The 25,201-nt window shown below is 42.5% G+C and overlaps 2 protein-coding genes across 7 annotated transcripts; both read left to right on the top strand.

Annotated features, from left to right (window-relative positions):
- The first annotated feature begins 176 nt into the window (after positions 1 to 176).
- RtGEF (Rho-type guanine nucleotide exchange factor) lies at positions 177 to 19,647 on the top strand. Of its 6 annotated transcripts, none has more exons than XM_017165342.3 (9): positions 177 to 415; positions 475 to 656; positions 8,604 to 8,990; positions 9,054 to 9,254; positions 9,553 to 9,973; positions 10,033 to 10,272; positions 10,333 to 12,619; positions 14,021 to 14,450; positions 14,505 to 14,645. In XM_017165342.3, the coding sequence occupies exons 3-9, from the start codon at positions 8,653 to 8,655 to the stop codon at positions 14,506 to 14,508; spliced, it is 3,921 nt and encodes a 1,306-aa protein (XP_017020831.2). In that variant the 5' UTR covers positions 177 to 415; positions 475 to 656; positions 8,604 to 8,652; the 3' UTR covers positions 14,509 to 14,645. The 6 variants fall into 6 exon arrangements, with proteins under 6 accessions (XP_017020831.2, XP_017020830.2, XP_070140079.1 ...); XM_070283978.1 differs by lacking the exon at positions 10,333 to 12,619 and adding exons at positions 15,916 to 16,749; positions 18,527 to 19,647 and having other exon boundaries at positions 181 to 656; positions 14,505 to 14,753; XM_070283977.1 differs by having other exon boundaries at positions 211 to 261.
- Positions 6,882 to 7,424, top strand: LOC108073600 (uncharacterized). The gene has a single exon (XM_017165291.1). The coding sequence runs from the start codon at positions 6,882 to 6,884 to the stop codon at positions 7,422 to 7,424; it is 543 nt and encodes a 180-aa protein (XP_017020780.1).
- Positions 19,648 to 25,201: the final 5,554 nt, after the last annotated feature.

Genomic DNA, 25,201 nt, shown 5'->3' with positions numbered 1-25,201 from the left:
GGACTATCTGCCGCGCTTTACGGGACTTCACTATGTATATATATCATATAGAAAAATCGGCATATACCGGAGTATATAGCGAAAAAACGATTTCCCGCCAGACAGCAGCGAAGTGTGACCAGCTAACTGCAGTAGAAGGCGTTTTGGGGTCGCAGGCGTAACAGGCTGCGGTCACACCTCAATCACTTTTCTATTTTGGTCGTCCGCTGTTTTATTTATGTTTGCGATGGGAAAATTGTGTTGTTAATTGTGCTTAAATAGGTACATAATACACCTAAAGGGCGTCTCTGGCGGTATTAAATGCACTACACACAAGTGCAGCCAAAGTAAACGAGTATTGCGGGCGTTTTGGGATTGCCGTTGCATCGACCAGAAATAGAAAATCGGGCAGTTTCTACCTGCAATATACACAAATGTATATAGTGAAAAGCGTGCTCTCCTTGGCATATAACTAATAGTGTATATAATTATAAGGGTGCCCCGACCATAAGAAAAGTGACGAAACCAACGAGTGGCAGGGAAAAGAGCGGAGGCCTAGGAAAATCCACTATTACTCACTCTTCTATTTCCTGCTCGATCTACGAACGACCACCACCTCGACGAGAACAACAACAAACGGAGCAACAAATGTTTGTTAAAACGGAACGCAGCTGAAGGTGAGTTTAAAATGTTAAAGCGATGCGATGGCTCCAGACAGTTTGGCTGGGACATGACTCAGGTTTTCTGCACAATTATTCGTCTAGCCAAGGGTTCACTGGCACTGGAGGAGAGCACACCCTCCCCTTATGAGCCACTTTTCGCCTACGCCGCCCTTCCTACGGATGCGTCATCCAAATAGAGTGAATCTTGAACACACAGTGCAACTTCCTTAGAGGGAAACCTCTTCTTTGGCCAATAACTAGTGTAATTTATATATATTTTTTTACTATTTTTGGGAAAAAGCTTTAGAGTCTAGCTTTGACTGAAGGTTTTTTGATATCTACAGAATTTTATAATTTTATATCTACAGTACAGGTTCCCAAACTAAGTAAATAAATAATTTAAACTCTAGAATGTTTTATGTGACTGCAATCGAAGTTCTTCTGTACTTCCCCACATTTCTTTGCCAACTTCCGCCTTGTTGCCGGGTTTACTTTTTTTTGTTGCAAGGAAACTCCCAAATGCGCCGTCTCCACGAGGTCGTTGAGGTTGTAGTACCCGGCTGCATAATCCATTGGGTCAATAGCAGTGGCCCCTGCATAGCATTCATCCCAGGCCCAGGCCCAGACCGGGCAAGTGTTTGTTTGCTGTCGCCTGCTGCTCCTCCTCCAGGGCCATTTCGTTTGGGAAAATAAACTGCACTGCCTGACGTCGAAAGAGAAGTGAGCATTCAGCACGTTTCGGGCCCTGCTTGTTCTCTGTTCCACATCCCCTTGTGGATCCCAGACCCAGACCAACAAGCATCATTACCCGAACAAATTTTGAACGGCTGCCAACAGAAAAAAAATCTATGAAAGGCGAAGGCAGTGCAGTCTTTCTTTTCTATGTTTATCTTGGAGTCTTAGATTCGAGCTTGGAAAAATCTGCTATTTCAATAGGAGTTTAGATTTTGTTTACAAAACAAATAATTTACATAGTGATAAGGTTTCTGATATATATTTTGAAGATTATTCCGACTTTGTAGGACTTTTATGACGTTTAGCCTAGTCACCAATCCTTAGACTCTTATTCTTTCAATTTTAAACAAATATAAATCACTTATTCTAGGATAACCCTAAAGTCGTTTCCACCTTGCTTCCGCCACTATTCGAATTCTGCCTTATTATTGTTATTTTTGCGCTTTATTGAAAGCGTTTCGTGAATATCTGTTTGTGTTTGTGTTTTCACAGAAAACAACAAAACGCCTGCCCGTCAGTCAAGTCATGCCACGAAATTTTCCATGGGGGGGGGGATGCTAAAGAACAGCATTTCCTTCATATTTCCCGCAGTTGACCTCGTTCTCGGCAATGCGATACTCACCACAGAGAGGGAACTTCAAAGTGGCATAGACCAATATCAGAGCCAATCAAATTATGAACTCCCACGCGCTTACCTCTTTTGTCTGCCCACAGGCACAAACACAACACATCCCCATGACTTCCTCCTCCATGAAAAGAGTCTATAAATACGGCGGAGCAATTAAATTATATTATGTCCATAGATCTTTTGGGAAAATGCATCTCGAGTGGTTGTGGCTTCTGGCTGCAGCCTGTAAATCTCAGTATTGACACATTGAAGGGGCAATCGAGTGGCACGAGAGGAGGTTGCGGGCCAAGAAGGGAGCCGCCGATCCGGACGTGACAAGATCCCACCGGCTAGGGAACTGCATTAATTTGGTTTGGCTTTGCCTGACTTTGTTTTTCTTTCACTGACTTTGGCCAAGAACAAAGCCAAACAAAAACACAGCGACTTTTGTTTACATTCTCTTGTCGCCCCACCAAAAATAAACAGTCCGCGATTTGAGGTTTTCCCCAAGCACCAAGACGTTTCTCTTCGTCAAATTGCGCATTTCCGGAAGCCGTAGGACATCATTTCATTTGATTTCTGTCTTCAGTGACAGATCGTTAATATCCGAGAGATCCGAGATCGTATATTTAGAGAGCGTGGGCCCAATGTATCTCTGTGTTGGAGCGTTTGTATCTGCGAGGTTGCACTTCGTCGTCTCCACCCGTCAGCGCCATGTGCAAGTTTAATGAATTAATTAAAATTTCGTGCTGTGGCAGCTTTTGGTTCTGAGAGCTTCATGGGGTGTGTCGCGTGTGTGTGTGAGTTTGTATCTTTGTATCTAGGCATCTCTGTAGCTGTGACCTCTGCCGGTATCGTTCCGAGCAGTGCATCCATCCATCCACCTACGGAAATTTGATTGTTGCCGGCCATGGACTTAAAGCGGCTTCAGGGTTACGCAAAATCCCATAGAAATGGGTTTGCCTTTGGTTTGCAATTGAAAAGCAGAGTCAGAGATGGATCACCATCGAAATGAATGCAAATTTATGCATGGCTTTGTTTTGAGTAGGCCCTAGAAGTCATATTACTAAAAATATAAATATATTGACAGCTAATACTTTATTGTTAACGCTTTCTCTCAATTAGCATACATCAAATATCGCTTAAATTTCATAAAACTACACATAGATATAGATACAGATACTTAGATACACAAATAGATACAGATAAATCTCGACAAAGCTTTTTTAGATATATTTGTATCTGCTTAACCGTTTTGTTTATACCATTACTAATGTCATAATCACATCAAAAACCACAATGCCAAATGGCAACATGTGTAGCTCGAGATTCTAGATTATTTATTTGCCTAATCTGTGATAGAAACCACATTCCATGGACATGTCGCTGAAAAAGACGAGATGATTCAGACATGCACATTTCGTATAAGACGTATTTCGAGAAAACTGAACGGAACAGGTGAAATTTCTTCGTGAATAATTCACAAAAATTCACAAAGTGGTCTGACCAACAACTACTTATATGCAGAGGTTCACAAAACCCGCCATTATGGAGGATTTCGCATCCCAACAAGAATTCAACATATATGTACCTTGGCACAAATATTTTTATGGGATTTTTGAAAACACAATACAAAAGCAGAACGAAGCAGCAGCGCTGTCGCTTATTTCTCAATGAAATAAAATTAAGATGCGATCCCCCGAAATCCCCCATTTTGGAGGCACAAGATGGAAAGGTTGTCCGATTCCCCGGATCCATAATTTTTGTCACATTTCTCTGTTGATTTTTTGTGAAAATACGCGACGTATCCGCTCGAATACGGCGTACTTGTGTGCGGATATATATGTACATCCATGTGCTATGTACGGATTCTCTCACGATCCCAGACGAAGAGAGTGGCACTTTCGATGTTGCCGTGGAAAATTCGGCTGCCATTTGTCGCCACGGTTTTTCTGTATTTTCCGTTCTGTTTTTGTATTTTCGTATTCTGTCGTCTGGTCGGCAGTTTCGCTGAAGCAATGAACGCGTGCGGTGCAACGTCTGAGAGCAACAGAAACGGCGAAAAACGGCAAAATTTCGTACAACAATTTATTGTTGAAAAAGTATATATACATCGGTCTCTATATGCCTATATATTGTAGCGGGTACTATACATATATACACAAAGTGTTCAAGTGGCCAAGTGGTGAAGAAAAGCGACAATCTAAAGGCATTTTCATGCGTGTGTGCAGCCCAAAACGTGACCTTGCCTCAGGGAAATATTGTCGGTCTGAATTCTTGGGAAAATTCTCTAATTAATCTAGACATCTTGGCGTGTTTTCTCTCTGTAAAATAATGGAACAAACTATTCGGAAGAGCCTCCAAATGGTTCATCAAGATATATAGCCAGGGTTCCCGTTAGCCATATGGGATTCTAGTCGCCATGATTTATATTTTTGTCGGTTTTTTATTTTTAGTATCCCAGCAGACGGGAGAAAAAATAAAATTGTTTTGGGCCAAATAAAAATATGTTATTCATATTTTTGCGTTTACTCATTGCGGCAATACCACAAAAATGTGATTAATCTATTTATATGTACAAACGGATATGGGTTCTTCAAAGTATATAGAAAATATAACAATTTATGTGGGGTTGCATAGGGAACAATCAGTTACCTTTATTAGCTATTAATAACTATAACTATTTTTTATCAAACATATATGTCATGTACCTTATTTATCAGCCTTTGAAATGTTTGATAACGTTTCCCGCATTTATAACTTTTTGTGTACTAAAATTAAAATTATCATTAAAATGGAATCTATATTATGTACTTTTTGTACTTATTGCCAAATTGTATTTAAACTGTTTGGGCTTTCGTGCTTTTTTCCAATGACTCAACTTGCTTATAAAGACGACAATTTACTTTCTCTGTCTTTTACAAGTTGATCTCCGACATACAATAGATAATTTCAGTTTGCCATGGAACATTGAGAATTTAATATCGTGTATTTATTTTCTCAATGTCTCTGTAGATTTCGGAAATTTTACAAAAATAATTCTACATTATTATTGTGTATTTTGGCTATAACCCTGGCATCCTCTGCTGAAAAAACAGTCCATATGGATGTGTCTTTGACGTTTCGTCCACCTCTCCCACCGCAGCAGAATTTTTGTTTTCTACGGTAACTAACCGTTTTCCCGGAATATATATACACTGCGCGTCACCAGATTAGCGCCCCCCTTGGTGTTCGCGTTTGAAGTGAAATATTATCAAAACTATTAAAGATTGAACTGTACAATTATTATCCAATATAATTCGATTAATTCTCTAAATAAAAACATATATTAGAACGCAGTTGGTATTTGCATAGAATTGTATTAAATTAAAAACTAAAGAAATAGGTTTATTTGGAAGAAAAAACTGCGTCATCAGAATAGCGCCCCCAAAATGTAAATTTAAATATCTTTCTTAACTTGCTGAGCACAGCAACCATTTTTTGTTTGCTGCTAAATTAAACATTTTTCTTCAATTTGACCCACAATATGGGCAGAGGAACAATCTTATCTTCGGAGGAAAAATCGAAAATCGAAGCGTTCAATGAATGTTGACTTTCTCTTCACAAAATCGCCGAAAAAACGGGAAGACATCGCAAAACCATTGCGAAATTTTCTTCAAAATAAGAAAAGCTATGGAAAAAACTACAAAGGAGGTAATAACAGTGTTATTAGTTCCGCAGATCGCAATGCTATACCCCGAGAGGCGTGCAACTCCCACGACTCGACCGCCAAAATAATAGAAAAAACTTGTGTTAAGACAATAAAATCGACTTTTTTAAAGGTGATCAAGAAAGCTGACCCTTTAAAGAAGCTAAAACTAAAAAAAAAACCACCCCTTAACCAAGTGCGAACAGAATTCCGCCTAAAGTTTGCTCACACGCATATGACATGGTCCAATGAGAGGCATAACATCGTATTTTCAGACGAAAAAAATGTAACCTAGAGGGTCCTGACGGATATAATTATTATTTCCACTATTTACGCAAGGAAGAGCATCATCTGGATCGCTTACATAGTCGGGTTGGAGGAGTAATGGTATGGGGAGCCATATCCTATTATGGCAACTGCGAACTGCAGTTTTTAACCCCAAAGATATACGCGGAAAATTACAATTGCGTTCTAAAAACTGCATTTCCCGTTTTTAAAAATTTATTTGGAAATCTGAAATAGCATTTTCAGCACGACTAAGCCCCAATCCACAGAGCCCGGTCCGTAAAACTATGGATTCAAAAGGAAAATGTCAGTGTCCTGGAGTGGCCCCCATACTCTCCAGACCTGAACATAATAGAAAACGTCTGGGGATGGTTAGCTAGGAAGGTGTACGAGGCTGGCAAGCAATATGCTACCAAGGAGGATTTAATTCACAGTATAAAACAGGCCTGGACAACAATAACGTTGGAATATCTCAAAAACTTGTATGACTCTCTCCCCAATCGAGTTTGCGAAGTCCTTGTAAACAAGGGAGGACCAACCCATTATTAAATTACCTTAAAAATGCTTAAACTTAATCATAAAATTGTTAAAGATAGTATTTTGTAAGAACTTTATCAAAAAAAGTTAAGTTAATGTAGGTGGCGCTAATCTGATGACGCAGTTTTTTCTTCCAAATAAACGTGTTTCTTTAGTTTTTAATTTAATACAATTCTATGCAAATACCAACTGCGTTCTAATATATGTTTTTATTTAGAGAATTAATCGAATTATATTGGATAATAATTGTACAGTTCAATCTTTAATAGTTTTGATAATATTTTACTTCAAACGCGAGCACCAAGGGGGGCGCTAATCTGGTGACGCGCAGTGTATATACATACATATACATACAATCCTTACGCTACGCATTACACCGACGATTAATATGGACCTGAGTCTTGACGAGATCATAGAGCGTAAGCCAGGTTATGGCGGCCGTTCGGCCAACAAGAAGTTCAACACAGGCTATACAAAGCCCCGAAAGCTGCTCAACAGGACTCCCTTCCAGGCAATGCACTCCTTTGACGCCCGCAACAAGATTATCCAGAAGACGCGTGCCAAGATAGGCGATGCACGCGATGATGATAACTGGAAAATACGCGACGCTCGCCAGCTGTTACAGGACCGCAAGAAGAATCGGTCGCTGCTGCCGCTGTCTGGAGAGATCATTGATGAGGAGGCCCTGCCGGACCGTATGCCACGTCTTGGTCGTAACGATAGCCGGGCGGGAAAAGTCCATTTTAAGCGTCGCACCGTCATGAAACGTTTGGCGGCATGGGAAGAGGAAGACGATGACGCTGTCGGGCTACGTGGTCATAATCGCTCCTACACTTCTAGTCTAATCCATTCGGCCAAGCCATTTCCTCCGCACGGCTATGTTGACCACGATAACATGCAGGTTGTCGAAGATGGGGAGATATCCAGCTAACTACGTTTTGGCAACTATACAAACCAGCCGCACTCCTTCCATCGCATGGCACATTTGCCCAGCTCTCGGACTGTGACCACAAATTCGTCGGGCGTGGAAGTGGAAGTCGATGCCGTATACTCGGCGCTTTTCCGAGACTACCAGCCAGCTCTGAGACTCACATCCTTCTCTCTGTCGAATCGCGTTGTTTCAGAAAAGTAGAAAGATTGATACAAAAAAAATATAAGAATTCTGGAATATTAGCTGAATCTTAAAGTTAGTCAGCGAATACTGATTACTACAGAAACCCTGCCGTGTTGTTGACACATTTTAATTTATTTTTCAAAACCTCGAAACCGCAAAAAGCTTTTCCCTCTTTTTGCTAAACTTATTTTTATGGCTGTCAGATTTCATGGATGGAATGCACTTGCTCTGGCCTTGGCTGGCGTTAAAGATCTGAGTGACCGCATCCATCAGCTTCCGCCAGCGAAAGTGTTGTCATACATTTAACATTTTACGATAACCATAAACATTCATCGATTTTCACTGTTGTTTTGTGACTCGCTCAATTATTACGATCGCGAATCCGTTGTTGATCTCTTAAAGTATTGTTCGAACAAGCCCATCAAAAACTGGCTCGTAAATATCTTCGTACACGACATGGTCGTTGTTTATGATTTATATGTTGCCTGTCCCGTTGTTCAGATTGTTTTTTTAACGGCCCTAAAACGAAATATGTTTTTATTTCGAAATTTCTGAGTGATTTTTGTGTTTGTTGATTTTCCCACCCAATTTTTCGAATGGCTTTCGCGCCGCTTAGGTGACCTTGGCCATCGTCGTGTAGCGCGCACGAGTTTTCCAGACACTTGCAGCTGGTTAAAGAAGAAAATCCTAGGAAAGGGGAGAGGGGGCTGCCGGAAAAGTGTCAAGAAACTTGCGCACGCGTTTCTCGACAAGCCGCGCCAGATGTTTTCAAAATGTTTTCTCTGTGTTTTTCTCTTTTTTTTTCGGGAGGCCATTATAATGCTTGGCTAATAGAGAACGGAATTCCGAGCGCTCATCATTGCAATAGTGCGTAGGTGCGCCATTATATAGGGGAGGTATTGGGATTTATTCACATATGCTGCTCAATGGGGGGACCGTTCCATTGAACAAATTGCCCGGCCGCTGATATTTCAAGTTCAACATCCATCGTTTCAGTTGAAGAAATCTAGAGCGGACCCGCAGCAGCAGCCTTGAAGAGCCAACAATGGAGCAGCCACTGGTGGTGCAGGCGGAGTACTCCTTCATGGGCAGCAACAACGACGAGCTGTGCTTCCAAAAAGGCGACATTATCACGGTCACCCAGCGGGAGGATGGCGGCTGGTGGGAGGGTACGCTGAACGACAAGACTGGCTGGTTTCCCAGCAACTATGTCAACGAGTGCAAGGTGCAGCTGCCTCTGGCGGAGACTATCCGGCCGCCGGAGGAGATCCAGGAGTACCGCTCCGTGGTGCTCAAAGATCTGCTTGACTCGGAGCGAGCTCATGTGGCCGAGCTGCAGGGTCTGCTTGAGAATTTCCTGGAGCCCATGCAACAGACACAAATGTGAGTCGAGTTTTAGGTTTTTCTTACGGGAATTCCTTCTTTAAATTGGATTTTTATTAACAGACTCAGCCAGGATGAGTACGCCCAGTTGATGTGCAACTTTGTGGAGATTGTGCGCACCCACGAGGATCTGCTCATCCAGATCGAGGAGTGCAATGATCGTGTGGGAAAGCTATTTCTTACCAGTGCCCCGTTGATGAAGAAGGTTCACCAGGCCTACTGTGCGGCCCATCCCAAGGCGATTGTCATTTTGGACAAATACAAGTGAGTTTCCATTTATAAATAATCAAAATCAATAAGAGAATGTTTAGAATTTATGGGCATTATAAATTTAGAGACTTAAGAAATCCCATAGTCTCCAGATCTTGATTTATGTTTGGATTCAGAGAAATTCCTTCAAAAGAATGTTTTAATATTTTCGGCAATGGTTTTATTGATCATTTCGGATTAATATTTATAGATCAGTTCTCCATTCCATTTATTTTTTTAAATATAGAACTCGAAATTCCATTTAGCTGTTTCGTTTGTTTCTTTATCGATTTCGTTATGTTTTTTCCCCCAGGGATGACCTAGAAAAATACATGGAGCGACAGGGTGCTGCCACGCCCGGCTTACTAGTGCTCACCACGGGTCTCTCGAAGCCCTTCCGGCGCCTGGACAAATACTCGGCCATGCTGCAGGAGCTGGAGAGGCACATGGAGAGCAGCCATCCGGACAGAGGGGATACTCAGCGCAGTGTGGCTGTTTACAAGGATATAGCGGCCACCTGTTCGGCCACGCGGCGACAGAAGGAGCTGGAACTGCAGGTGCTGACCGGTCCAGTGCGTGGCTGGCAGGGCCAGGAGCTGAGCACACTGGGCGATATCATACACATGGGCAGCGTGGCTGTGGGAGCTGATCATCGCGATCGCTACTTTGTACTCTTCCCCCAAACGTTGCTCTTCCTGAGCGTGAGTCAGCGAATGAGTGCCTTCATTTACGAGGTGAGAGTGGTTTTTTTTTTATAGAGATTGAAGAGTTACCTAACCAATCTTCTCTGCAGGGTAAACTGCCGCTGACTGGGATCATTGTAAATCGTCTGGAGGACACGGATGCCATCAAGAATGCCTTTGAGATCAGCAGTCCTCTGATCGATCGCATAGTGGCTGTTTGCCAGGGCCCCAACGAGGCCAACAAGTGGGTGGAGCTGCTCAATGCCAACAATCCCAGCCTGCCGATGGGCATCAAGCGGCAGCTAAGCAACCTGAGCAACTCCTCGGTGGGACACCTGAATGCGGCTCATGTAAGTACCTTAGATTATCCCCTTGATCTTGCATCATTTTGAATATTCTTGCGTGGTTAGCTGAGTCAGCACTTGGATTCGCGGGGCTACTGCACGCGGTTTTCGCTGTGTGCCTACTACTCGAGTCCACCTGGTCAGCTGCGTCCTCGTTTGACCCTTCCGCCCAGCAATTACCCACCCACAGCCCCGTATGCCAACCTCAGTGCCCACTTTGCGCGGCTGGTAAAGGCGGGGGACTTGAGGAGCGCCATCGTGAAGATGCTGCTCTATCCGCAGGCTCGCCAGAGCATCGATCTCAAGCAAATAGCGCTGAGGAAGAAGCGCTGCCACAAGGCGGCCGCCAAGCTGAAAGATCTCAATGCCGCCAATCAGGACTCAGGGCAGTCGGAGCTGGAGCGGCAGGATGCCATTGAGCTGCCCACGGACTCGGAAAGCTTCGAGGATGACCTTGAGGATGAGTTCTTGCATTCCTGCGACTCGGATCCGTTTGAGTACGTGCAGTTCTACCAGAACAAGCGCAACGATTCCATGTGCAATTCGGCGGGCACATTTGTGGACCATGGCACCGGCAGCCGAAGGCACTGTTCCTCCATTAATCTCATCAAATTGGATTCCCTGTACGCTGATGAGGTTCTGGCCCAAAACGAGCTGAAGAAGGAATCGCTCATCATTGGATCGAGGGCCCTCAGAGCCTTGGCTCGCAAGTCCACCAATAGGAATTCCAGTGTTCACACTTCCACGGCCACCTTAGAACTGGGCCTCGGGGGCAGCATCACCAACTGTGTGGAGGAGGAGGAGGAGGTACCTCCTTCGGTATTTAGGCCACTGCAGCAGCAGAGTTCCGATGCCAGTTCCATGTATATGGCTCGACTGGGTGGAGCATTTACCGCCTGCGAGAACCTGGCCAGCATGCCCGATGATCTCAGCCGGGAGGCTAGCGTCCCAGAGCCGCCGACTCCACTCCCAGCCTCGCCCACCGAACGGCACAGCATGCCCACCATCTTTGTGGGAAATCGCTTCAATGCCAGTAAAAACACAGAGGTCTATGTGCCCACATGGCGAGATCGCCAGGACATGCAGAAGCAAAGTGTGGATGCCGAGCAGGATGGGGAGTTGCACTCGAGTTCCATGGACCTGCCAGCAGCCTGTCGCACTGCTCCGGATAAGCTCCAGGCGGAGCTGCTTTACAACTACGAGGAAGCCCTGGCAAATCCCCTAGAGCTGAAGCGGGAGGAGACACCCTTTCAGGGTCACAATCTGAACTCGGACAAGCGGGCCTCCCACAAGAGTGACAGTCCCTCGACGGGTAATCCCAAGGCAGATCCTAACCCCGCTGTCAGAAGCAGTTCCACCACCGAGCTCTGCATAGAAACGGCCTCCAAGAAGCGGAATCTACCGCCAGAGAGGAGCAGGGACTCTATAAGGCGCTGCATCAGCTACCAATTCATGCAGATGTCCAATCGCCCACCGCCACCGCCGCCTCCGCCACATCGCCGGGATCCAGATCTCCACTTGGACACCAAGTGCCGATGCTGCGAGAACTCGCAATGTCCCAGCCCTAGATCCAGCGATAGCGGAATGGCTGGTAGTTGCACCATTACCTCTCCGGATCCTCCCAACCCGGAATCCTATTTTCCCATGGAGGCCGCAGGTCAGGATATGCTCGATAACGTGGAGCCGGAGAGGTTTGATGTGTGCGGCATGTTTAGGGAAAAGTTTCTCACGCCAGAGGCCACACAAGAGGAGGTGGATCCCAAGGAGGAGGAGGAGCAGCAGCTTCCCGATGACCCCACCACGCCCACCAATCGCAAACAGGACTCTTCCTGCATCAGCTCTGCCCAGGTGCAGGTCAACACGAGGAGTATTTTCCTGCCCTCCAGCTCCAGCTTGGATGAGAACAACCGGAATCCACCGTCCAGCGATCTCTTGTTCAGCTCGAGTTCCACGGATCGACTGGGACCGCAGGCCACCTTCCGGTCGGGAATGTATGCCCACTGGTGGAAGAAGGAGCGCTTGCCGCCGGAGGTGGTGCGAGGCATAGCCCACGCCTACAACAAGAGCCTGCCCTCGAAGGACTCCAAGGACTCGGGCTCGGTGTGCTCCAGCTGCTTCTGTTCGATGATGGGAGCCAGCGGCTACAGCGAGGGCGCCCTGTATTGCTCCGTCTGCCAGAACTGTGCGGATGGCTACAATGAGGGCAGCACCACCAGCACCACCAACACAGCGACCACCACCTCCAGCTGTCCGCTGTGCAGCGAGGACGAGGGCATGATCGCCTCGATCCACGACTCCTCCTCGCTGGACTGCCCCATATGCCAGGGCTTTCGTACCTCCGGCGCCGAAGAAGGCAAGCAAACCGAAATGAATCGCCGGCCAGGTGGCCTGGAGGGAGTCTCCTTTCGGATCCAGGTGGCCTGGTCGGCGAGCGTTTGTTCCGTGCACGTGTTCCGTTTGATTGTTTTGTAAATTCGTTTTGCTCTCTCATATTCCTCACATTTTATAAACAAAATCTCCTAATGCTCAAAGACCAAACACAGCAAACCATTTGGCCAAAATGCAGCACGTCAAAAAAAAAGACACACCATGCTTCCTCATCATCAGTACATCCTTGACTAACCCACAGTGCGAGTTCATTTAAATCCAGAGGGGAATTCGAGGGAGAAAGTCTAAGAGATTAAGGAAATTGTTAACTAATTAGTTGGGTTTTTAAAAGGAATTTATATTTAACTACATTTTTGGCATTAATACTTTCAAGAATAATTTTTTCTAGCTTTAAAACGGGTGTTTTTTTTTATGGAAAGTCACTATTTAATTCCTAAATTTCATTTTATTTAAATACCATAAATATATTTAAAACATAAAGGTGGCCTTGTATAGTAAAGCTTTGTTTTCATAAAGAAAACAAACAAACATAAACGAAATCTAAAGATCAAATATTATTTAAAAATTACGAATAAGAGTCGTACTCAACTTATTTTATTTTAAAAAAAAATTTTATTTAAAAAAATTAGAAATTAATAATTATTTTACAATTGTTTTTTTTTTTAAAGTGAATAATTAGAATTAATAATTTTTTTTATTTACAAAACATACTATTTTAAAATTTAAAAAGGAGTTATTACTCAAAACTTTTATTTAAAAAATTAAAAATTAATAATTATTCAACAAATTTTTTTTATTAAAAGTCAATAATAATAATGAATACATTTTTTTATAATTAATATGAAAATAAAATATTTTAAATTTTTAAAAAGGAGTTATTACTTAACTTTTATTTAAAAATTAATAATTATTTTACAATTCTTTATTTTGAGAGACAAAATGCGAAACTGTCTGAATTAAATAAGATTACCTCCTCCCTCCACTGCAACTGTTGATGTTGTGATTTAGAATTGAGGTTCCCATTCCCATTTAAAAGCTAAACGAATTACAAAACATTTATCTAACGCTCAAGCAAAGACACAAAATTCAAACCGAAACTGAAAAAGAAACCAAAATCAATAAGAAAAACCAATAAAAAAAACAAACAAACGCATTCGATTCGATTTGCTTGCTGCGCTTTGCTCGCTGCAGGATTTGCCTGAAGGACTTGTGCCTGCCGTTGTACGTTACTCTTATTCTGTTATTGCGGTTCCTCGCAGAGAGATTTCAACTCTCTTTCTGATCATTAAACTAACTTTAACTTAAACAATTTAAATTAAATAAAATTAGATATTAATTTAATTTGTTTATTGTTTATCCTTTGCAGATGTCGCCGCCATCGAACCACAGCGTGTTGCTGCTGCCACCCGGAGGCCGTCTGCCGGCCACGCCCAGCAGCAACATCCCTCAGGCCAGCAGCAACAGCGGCGGCGGGAGCAGCAGCCATCAGGGCTCGCCGGCCACCAACTCGATGTCACAACACAAACGGAGCCAGTCGTTCAACCATCACCTCAGCTACAATCAGTACACGCACACTCAGCCTCCACCACATCATCTGCATCCACCACAACCACCAAGTCTGCCAAGTCATCTGGGGGCAGCCGGCCCCAGATCAAGTTCAGTCCAGACACCAAGCAGCAAGACAGCAGCTCCGGCCCTGGGGTCAGCCATGGACGGCAGCAGTCCAGCGGCAGCGGCAGCAGCAGCGGTGGCAGCGGCAGCGGGGGGGCCAAACGCAAGGAAAGGAAGCACAAAGGGTAAGGAGTTTATCAGCATTCATAAATGGTTCCCTAACCTGCCTCATTCCATAGCTAACTGGACCATCAGTTGCCTGCGTCCCACGCCGCCCTTGCGGCCCAGTTTGTTGAACGCCACCAGCGGCTCCTCTGGAAGCGGCAGTGGGAGCGGTAGCGGCAGTAGCTCCAGCAATGCTTTGGCCAGCTACTGCAGCGGCAGGAAGAACCAGCAGCCCACCTACGAGGAGGACGCTTTGGTGCTGCGCGTGTTTGAAGCGTACTGTGCCGCCTACCAGAACAGTGCCAGGAACACCATCCACTCGGGTAAGTGGCACCGGCCATCCCAGATGTGCTGCATCTAGCTGTAAGGACTGTCCATGTGCTCCCGAATCAAGTTCTATTTATCATTTGCTGAACGAACCAAAAAACAAAAGCTGAAAATTGTTGGAAAAATTGCTTATTACCATACACACACACATACACAGCTGTACAATCCTCCCACACACACACACACACACACAGTCCCCAAAGCTGTGCTAAGCTGAACCATTTATCATTTGTTGGTCCTTATTTCATGGTTTTTTATTCATTTTTAACACTTGAAGCTTAACGTTGCACTAAACCAGACAAAGAAAAATCATCTAAATTAAACCAGGATTATATTGTATTAGGCTTAGACCAAAACACTTAACTGTAAGCTTAAAATTGTTAACCTATGTTACCAAAACAACTTATTTTTAAGAGAAAATTAATTAATTTTTAGTTGTGCAATTGGCAAATTGATTTTGTTTTAAGATCCACAAAACTCTCGAAACTCTGCCAAGCAAAGGAACTCTAAACTTGTATTCAAATTGGAAAATAATTCGTTTTTTTACGTTAAATAAATATATTAATTTGTTACCCCACTAAAAAAACCCATGTAATATTTTAGTTTAATTTTTACTACTTAATTTTTGAGCCCATTCCCATTCTCCTTTCCATTTTTGTTCCCATTTCCATGTCGTTATCTCTCTCACTATCCCCAGTCATGCTTCACATTCTGTTGCTTTTGTATATTAGTTATATGGCCAGGGTCCTTGGCTAACTTCTTTGTAACTCATTCATCCCGATGTCCTGATTCAATCCACACTAACTGGTAACTGGTAACTGGTAACGGATTGGTTGAAAGACTCATTTGTATTTGTATTGTGATCCTGTTTCTGTTGTTTTGGCTTTGGGTTCTGTTTTGGTTTATTTTGTTCCTCCTGCTGTCGTCGTTAAACCCCACATTCCACCTCTCTCTGTCTTCCTGCTTAATTCATCCTTTGTAACCATGTTGTGATCTTCTATTACGTTCGGTTTTGGTTCGCTTTTCGATGTATCCCCCGCATCTGTGGTTGTCGCTGTTGGTATTTCGTTTTTCCGTTTCTTCAAATCTCTTCATTTTTCTCTCTCTCTCTTTCCAACCACACCTGACCTGAACTGAAACGTTATACGATCTATATAGCCTTGCAACCCTGGACTCCATGTCTGCCCATCCGCGGTGGCAAGCTGAAAACGAGCAAAACCTTCTCGACCTCCAATCCCCAGCTGCCTTTTATAGCCAACGCCGCTGGCACCTCACCCTACCTCAATCAGCAGCAGCAGCAGCAGCAACAGCATCTCCACCAGCCTCCACAGGGTCGCCAACAGTCGGCCGGCAGCCTGAATTCCTCCTTCATTTGGCGCGAGGCCAGTCCCAACAACTTTAACCTGTACTCCAGTTCGGTGTCCTCCTCCCTAAATGCCACGCCAGCTCAGAGGTACTCCCTGTCAGGAGCAGGCGGCGGTTCGCCCTCCATCAAGGATTACCAGAGAGCTCTGTCGGAGGAGAGGGCCACTAGGAAATCGCTGAACCGCTTGAAAAGTGGCTTTGGATCGGGCTACGACAATGTCTGCACCTCACCGCTGCTGCCCAGAAAGAACAAGCCGACCCCCAAGTTGGTGGCAACCCAACAGCAATCGTACCAGCGATCTCCAGGCAACAACCAGGCGACCACCACCATTGTGAAACCGAATCCCGGTGGCCATCCTGGACTCTACGATCGCCGGCTAAATCGCTCCTTCGAGACCTCCACTTCGCATCGCTATGCGGGCTATGGAGCTGGCTATCTGATGAACTGCGGCGGGGCCTTGAGAACCAGCACGCTTCAGAGGAGCACACCCCAGTTGGCGGGCGGAGAACGATCGGATGACAGTGATGTGGAGCGAGAGCTGATCCGGGGGAATGGAGCGGGTCCATCGGCAAACTTGGAGCTTAACGCCGATGGAAGCAAACGGCAGTCGGGGAGCTGGTGTTGCGGTAATTTTGTGATGAAACAGTGGCGAAAGATCAACCATCTTTGAGTCGGGGAGTCGGGAGACATCATGCTGTCATCAGTCATCCCCATAAGCATCCTCAGTATCAGTCTCAGTCTCAGTCTCAGCCTCTGTCTCAGTCTCAGCATACTGCATACCGCATACCGCCGCATCGCCGCCTGCTGCTCCTGCTCCAGATTCAGATTCAAATTCAGATACAGATACAAAATGCAGATGCTTTGCTTTTGAATGCGCTCAATGTGCGAAATGTTTATTAATTTTTAGTTGATTTCTTGGCTGCGCAAAGCTTTCAATGCCACAAGCCTTAGATTCTAGACCAACGATCGATTTATACAAGAAAAACGAATGGACAAATAATTTGTATTCATTATGAATGTACAAACTGTCTTAAGCTTATGCGCCTTGATGTTTCTGCAGTGGATTTTGCTAAGCCAACAAAAAAGAACTAAACCTGAATTAAGAAAAATTAATTAATTAATTGAAAGAATTAATCAAGCGAATTCCACTGCATTTAGACTGTACTTAGCTACATTTGTGCTTAGCTTGTATTGTTTTATATATCGTAACTTTAATTTAATAACTTTAAAGTGTAATCTAGTTGTGGGGGGAAAAGACTTGGCAAAAAGATTTATATTTCTTTAGAGCTGCTATTTGATGTTTTTGGGAACCAAGATGCTTGCCACTAACTGGTTACATTATTTTTTGGAATTTGTTTAGCAAGCCAACACGAAAGGGCTTTAACTTTCCGTCCACGGCCTTAGACTTTATATATTTTTTGTGAAGACGGCCAACACGAGAGTGGATCACAATTTTGCCATGCAAGAAAGCTTGATTGCCATAGCCTAAACCTAAACTGTTTACTAGTAATACTCGTAACTCTAGCCAAGAGATCTTATAATGACAAGGTGAATAACGACAGGAAAATGTACTGCTAGCAAAAAATAAAACAACTCTCTAGTTAAGAGGGTAAAAATACAGTGAATACAATTTCAAGAGATCTGAAAGCCGCCGTTACTCATCTTGTTATTGCAAGGTCTTTGCTTAAACCGTATCTGTGTTTTTCTGTGCGTACTAGACCAAATTGAAGAGAACATCGCCTAGTGAGTTGTACTAAATATGTATTTAAGTGTCCGTTACCTGCCTAGACAAGCAACTAAATCAAAGTGTGTGTGCTATGAAGCGGAGTTAGTCGCGCTTCAAGTGATTAGGCTTAGCTAGTTCCAACAACCAACTAAAATCAAAGTAAAAACAAACTACTGTTGTGCATTATTATTGACCGAAGGGATAATCCTAGATATTTTGTAAGTGTTTTGTGAAAGCAACGTTGTCTAACCAAATGAACTACTACTATAATCTATTATTAACCAGTTTATACGTTTGTACTGTAATTTAATTGAGATCGAGAGAGCGGAGAGAAAGAGAGTTAACTCAACGAAAGCAAATCAAAAATGAATAAAATCCTTTACACGACGAATCTCTTTTTTGGTTGTCTCTGTGTGTGTGTTTTAATATAGTAATTAATATAGTTATTTTTAGAGAGTAGCCTCGAAATATTCTTGCACATCAAGCTCCCCTAGATTGTCCTACATCCTTTCAAGTTTTCTTTATATTTATAAACCCCTACACTATCAACATTATTACATCATCATTGAGCCACAAACCCCTCACATAATCAATCTCACACACAACACTAACATGTATTCTATTATCTGTTCGATCTTCTTTTATCCACCGTAAAAAAAATATATATTGAAATGCAGGCCTAGAGAACGAGGACATGACCCCCACACTGCGCCAGCTGTGGACGGCCATACGGCAGATGCAGCAGGACATGTCGCAGATCAAGCTGCAGATCAACGAGGAGCGCGCCCTGCGAGCGGATCTCCAGCAGCTGCTCATGCAGCACCTGGAGACGAGCAGTGTGAGCAGCGGGGCCAACACGCCCAAGTGCTGACTATGCAAGTGAACGGGTCTCGAGAGGGGAATCCCCCCAAAAACACTGCAACGAAACGATACCCGCCGCCGCTGCTTTTAGCTTTAACGTTTTCCTTTTTTTTTTAGATACTTTGCATCTCTTAGGGGGGGAGGTCAATTACCAAAAAAAAATTATCTACAAATGGACTTTATACAAATCGTATATGGATTGTATTTAGCCAAGTTTATATCAAGTATATGTGTATGTTATATTTGTGAGTGGACAATATGCCAAGTGTGTAAAAAAAGAATTGGCAGCTGCTTTTCTTTCTATCGACTAAGGTAGCTTGTTTTCGTTTTTAACAAAGGCGATCTTTTAAGGGCGTTTCTGAAACCTGTGAGAATTTATTAAGTAGATTTTACTATCAAACAATTAAGTTTCGAAACTTAATTTTCATAAATTTCCGTTGTTAGAATAAGTAATTTTTGAGGCTCCTGCTTAAAAAATAAATCAACAAATGCACTAAAAGGTTGTTCATATAAAGTATAAATATTTTAAAATGTTCCCGAAATTTTAAAAGCAAGTCAAAATATTCTTCTTAAATTTTTAAAGGTTTCAGCAATGCCCCAAAAATATAACAAATTATTTATAATGACTTTTAGACTTAAAGAGCGCACAACATGCACTTTGCATTAGCTAAGATCTTACTTAGATTAGCTTGAACCTAGTTTTAAGACCTGCTTGTGTAAGTTATGAGAAAAGTTAGACCCAGTTTTTGATCTAAACTAAATCGATACAAGTGGCAGCTAGACTCTTGTCTTCGTTTTTGGATAACTTTAGATGAGGGAGAATTATAAACAAAATGTGCCAATACTTTAGTGAAGGAAACATCGCTCAAAAAAAGTTGTATTTACGTATTAATACCTAGAACATTTAATGGATAATATACATGTACACAAATGTAAATGACTTGATTGTTTTTTATGGAGCAGAGATGGCAATCGCAACAGAACAGAAAGAAGCACCCACTACGGCTAACGATTTAACTGGCGTTAAACAATGTATAACCGCTACTGCTGCTCTGACAATTTTTTTTTCTTCTTTTCGCTGAATAATTCGGAATGCCTCGGGATTTTTCTGCTCTGCTTCTTGCGACCAGACTCGTAAAGAGGAAACCCATGTCGGACTGCCGGCGAACATAATGAGATTGCAATCAGTCAGCGCGCAACGGCAACGGCGTGGCAGTGGCAGCAGATGGCGACAAATGAGCAACAAGCCACGTCAAGAGCAAGCTAACATTGTTGGCTAAACAATTTCAGTGTGTCAGTAAGGATTTGGGAACAATGCAGGCTTGTCTATGTGTCACTTCCACTTCCTGGACACTCTCTGGGGGCCGTGGAAACCCCGGGTGCGAACCAACTAGAGGGGACTCACTCGGCGGATGCCCAGGCTTGCGGAAGTTTTCGCGTGCAGTCCCCATGCAACTTGGGCCCAACCTAGCTTGTTGGCAAAATTTATTGCAGCTGCTTAACTAAACGGTTAGATTCTGCGGCACCTCCAGCCCTCCAGCACCAGCTCCATCGTGGTCTCCCGACTTAATGACAATCATTAGCGCTGCTATATCTGCCTGGCCTGTCTCTATCATATTTTCCAACTATTAAATTATTAATAATTAGTAATTACCGGCCTACACGCAGCGAAAGAGGATGCTGGTGGTTGCTGGTTGGGGGAATTCTCATCAAATGAATGCCATAACAAGAAGATAATGGTCGTGCAAATTTATTCAGACAGGTAGGTGTTTTATTTTAATACAAAATATACGTAATTCGAGAACGTAACTTTCACAGACGGAAAGGTAATAAAGAATATATTTAAAACTTCCTTTCTTTAGAAATAATAATAAATTAGCAGCAACTTTATTGATGGTCATTATAAGCACGGTATTTTTGAAAGGAATATAAAACCTGAGGGGTTGTTAAATACTTAAATAATATGTTGAAATTATAACTTTACAACTAAATTTTATAGCAAATTTTTATTAGTGTAGTGAGTGAGCTTCTGCCTGCCACAAGCCCATCAATCCAATCCTGCGGCTTCTCTAATCAAAATAATAGGCTTGGTTAGCCCCCAAGGTAGGAAAGGTAAAATCTGGATCGGCACCGGAATTAACTTTCTTGGATGCAGCCTCCTAACATCTTAATGGACCCACGGCCGCCCCACATAATCCACCTGGTCCCCGCCGACAGTTAACCCATTTTCAACGCCGCTAACCCGTGGATGTCAGCGCCAAGTTCCAACTACTATTGCTGCCAACTTTGGCCCGTAATTGAAATTATAACTCGCAACCGCAATCACAGCTTTGTCTAATTTGACTTAACCATGGTTATTTCTTGCTGGCACGTAGAGCAAAAAAGAAAACATATTATTATATATTATAATTATAATATCTCCATACTTGTTACTTGATATGAACACAATTGACAATTAAATGTGGCTTTTGTTGGCATTGTGAAATTTTGCAATGGCTTTTACTTTTACTGCAGAAGGAAAAGTTAGCCCTGGGGTGAAATCCGTTAAGGTTCCCCAAAGATCTTTCCTATATGGTCAGTAAACGTTTATTAATCGCTGTAAATTATGGCTTACAACCAGCCATTCCTTCTGGCATCCGTCCTAAACTGGACTGAATAAATTACTTAAGGGCGGAGACACCGATTTACAGCTAGATCATTTATCATGCTCACTTAACCTGGTTTTAGTACATTGCGGTTAATCCAAGTTAGCTACTAATTATTAACAATTAAAATAAGGTATTCCCTTTGTTAGGGCTAAGGCTGAGAGTTCTCAGTCGTAAAAGCAAAGCCAGAGTATACAACTTTATATCTTAAAATTAATATTTAGTTGTTGATTAACTTTTAGAGAACCGGTAAGAAAATTATAGGCTGCTCTTTTCTGATTTTTTCTTTACTTTGTTAATTAAATTACAGGTTTGGTTGGAAACACGGAGAGGAAGTTTTAAAAGTAATTAATGATAAATAATAATTCATGGGTAAGAGGTTTAAGGTTCCCAGAGAGAATTTAATATTGTATAAATAATGTTGTTAATGTTTACATTTTAGGTAATACATTTACATTTAGGTAATAGTTCTTAAATTATTTTTCATTCTCAGTGTAGTGATCATATCATGATTATAGTTTTTACTAACCCACTATTATTGTATCTATCTTCAGCTGCTTGTTAAAGAGCCTCCTCCTCATCCTTAGCTTTAGGCTCCTGGTAGTTGCTTGTGTTTTTTGTGGCCGAGATTGAATTTGAATATGAAAATGATCTAGTAAATGGCACCCAGACTCTCACCGCATCTCCCATCCATCTAACCTGGGAGTCGCATAATGACATTAGCCATAGAAACAGCCTAGAAACACTTTTTCCATGCCGCATCAGGCGACCCACATTGGCGCAGCCATCGACGGCTCATCTCATCATCTCGGTAATCGTGAGTAGCGGCATAGCACAAAATCGGGCAAAGACAGAACGACCCATCATCGATACCCGATACTCTCGTTTGCATCTGCTCGGTTTCTGCTCATACGCATGTGGCACTGGCATATGGCATATGGCATCGATAGCTCATTCGATCGGTGCCAATGCAATGCGATGCTTCTAACCCAATTCGCGCAGACAGACGGAGAGTTTTTCCACCAACTGATGGAGTCATTTGATGGGTGTCTACACGGGTAGAATTATTGTAGTTATTGTCTGTTAGAAATATTATTATTCTTAGTCTTATAATTTAAAAAGTACAAAATTCATTATAAAATTGTTTTTGAAATTCTGAGTTCTAAGCTCATTAGAAAATATTTGTAATGAACTAATGTTATGTGTTACTTTGTACTTTTTATCTAAAATATAATTTTATTCAAGAAATCTTTCAATACCAGTTAGTTCAGTGCATTTCAGCAAACATATTTATAGGGCAAGACTATTAAAAAAAGGTTTAACCAGCCTCCTTCTTAGTGCTCTGTTATTTGTCAGCATCCATTTGGCGCTTCGTTTTGGCCCGAAGTCAAGACTCCAATGTGGCTGAGCTCTAATGGTCCATGGTCCATCTCCATCTTCATCTCCAGATCCGTCTTCGGCTCCATCGCAGGTGACCCTAATTACATTCAAAGCGAGCGTGCCAGCTTCGGGACACATTGGGTATTATTGACTGGTGTTATTAATGCCCAAAGAAAGCCCGGTTGACACCAACTTTCAGCACTCCAAAATTGAACACTGTGTAACAAGAAGAATTTATTTTAAAATTATAAACTTATTTAAATGTAAAAAATGTAAATTGTGAAAGTATATTAAGAAGCTCTTTATAATGTAGTAACCAGCTGCAGTTTCAATAAGATAATATCTATAAATATTTATTAAGCGGCTTCTTGCACTATTAATTATTTATTACCACATAAATATTTGTACGATTTTCAATACCGTTCGATTTGAATTAATTTCGGGAGCACAGTGTCCGCTAAGAGCCTGGCTAAGTGCGTGCTTTCGAGCCGCTAGCTGAGTGAGTGATCGCAATGCAATTTGCCGCGCGTTTAATTGCACCTCAGGTGCTGCACTCGCACGTCGAAAATTAAAAGCAAACAATGGAAAACTTCAGAGGCACAGAGACCGGGGGAGATCCGGTGGTTGCCATAACGCCGCCTCGGTAACGGAACCATGATGTTGCTCTGTGCAAGAGGCAAATTCGAAAAGTGCAACGGCAAATTGCGATCCGCATGCTCGGCGATCATCGCCTAAGTAATGCCCGCCCCAACTCCCCTCTAAAAAATACCCATTCTCTCCGTCCATCGACAGCACTTTCATTTTCACGCTCACCCAACACACTCATTCACTCGGGCACAATGGTGCTTATTAATCATATAATTGTGTCGGTTGGGGGGCTTGATTAATGCGAGAGGTAGAATTAAGTTAGTAAAGCGCTGGCATTGTCTGCCGTCCGTTGATGTCTCTGTGTAAGCCCTGGGCCTATATCATTTCTCTTTATGGGTGTTATGAGGTGTGGGGTTCCCTCTAAAATCGGGCCCAGCGGGATACGGCTCAAAGATTTGATAGTGAAATGAGTGAGCATTCTTTGTGGAGAGCATTCTTTTTGAGAATTTCAAAGTGAAGATTCCGGGGAAAAGCGCAGCTTGGGAAAAGTTCAAATTAGTTTGATTTAAATGGAGAGATTTAAGTAGGAGTCTGGGAAATACTTAGGGGAGTTCAAAGGGAAAGAAGTCCCTAATGACCTCTAAGACAGAGTTTGTGTTATATACTTTTTTGGATTAAGTTATTTATACATTTTACACCTTCAAAAACCATTAACAAACTTGGTTAAATTCTGGAAAACTTATTATGAAAATCTAGCATTTTATTTAATTAATTTTTAATTAATAATATTAAGAAGTAATTCCCACTACAACACTGTCTCTATTATCTATTTTAAACTGCAGTAATTTAAATCGAAACCCTCTAGAAGCGCCTTGAGTCATTTGCATAATTTGGCTATAAAGACATTAACCAAATGAAGGTAATTAAACGTTTAAAGAGAAATTCTAATGCTTAAATGCCATTTAAAAAATTGTTTGTTATGAGAAACTCACTCAGGTTTCAAGCTCTCTTGGCTTTTAGTGAATCGAAATCATCTCTTGGAGATCTTTACTCAGCTTGGGCAATCTTAATTGAGCAGCTTTCGGCGATTATCTTTCAATGGCTCTCACGGAGCCCCCATTTTGGCTACACTAGATACATTTACCCTACGCTCTGTAAAGAAATCTGGCCAGAAAGCAACAAAGCAGCCCAAATGAGTTTCATCTGGACGGCGGATTTAATGGCCCAAACCCATTTAAGGTGGCGGCGGCGGCACACTACACTTTCGCCCTGCGCCCAATTCCGTTTATTTTCTTAGCTTTTCGCGCAATTATTTTGTTAAGAAAGAGTTGAAAATTGCAAGCAAATAAAAATTAGTAAGAGCTTGGCCAAAATAAATAAATCAAGGAGAGTAACAGCAAAAGGGAGGCCCAGGTGTACCCTCACAGCAATTGTGTGGGAATCTGGAGCAGAGATTCAATGAGAAAATTACTTAATGCGGAAGAGAGTGCCGGGAATGGAGGGCGCGAAATGGCACAGAAGTCTCCCACAATTTGCACAACTCGGGGCCAGGCGTCGGGAATATGAATAGGAATAGGAATAGGAATAGTACTCGTAATAAGCCGAAACTAACGGGTGTCGCATAAAAATCGGAATTAACTTGAGTGCCCCCGCAGAAAGTCTCTACTTAGTCATTACACCTGGGTTTTTTCAGTCACTTTCCGTTGGCAAGACACTGAAAAAATGGGTATGAGATTTAGTAGTTGTATCTTTAACACACTGAAAATCATAATAATATCTTACATCTCAACATTGATCATTTTGTCGATTAAAATTATAAAACCTTCTCCCATCTTATTCTCTATTTCCTTTGGTTTTCTTTAAATCTTTTCCACAGTG

This window comes from Drosophila kikkawai, chromosome 2L (genome assembly GCF_030179895.1).
Source record: "Drosophila kikkawai strain 14028-0561.14 chromosome 2L, DkikHiC1v2, whole genome shotgun sequence".
Lineage (NCBI taxonomy): Eukaryota > Metazoa > Arthropoda > Insecta > Diptera > Drosophilidae > Drosophila > Drosophila kikkawai.
The sequence above is the reverse complement of the archived record's forward strand: the minus strand, read 5'-3'. Positions and strand labels throughout refer to the sequence as shown.

Excerpts from the sequence above, each read along its gene's own strand:
- RtGEF (XM_017165342.3), top strand. The coding sequence starts at position 8,653 with ATGGAGCAGCCACTGGTGGTGCAGGCGGAGTACTCCTTCATGGGCAGC. Across the intron at positions 8,991-9,053 it reads CCCATGCAACAGACACAAAT|ACTCAGCCAGGATGAGTACG; the intron begins GTGAGTCGAGTT and ends TTTTATTAACAG. Across the intron at positions 9,974-10,032 it reads TGAGTGCCTTCATTTACGAG|GGTAAACTGCCGCTGACTGG; the intron begins GTGAGAGTGGTT and ends TCTTCTCTGCAG.
- LOC108073600 (XM_017165291.1), top strand. The coding sequence starts at position 6,882 with ATGGACCTGAGTCTTGACGAGATCATAGAGCGTAAGCCAGGTTATGGC.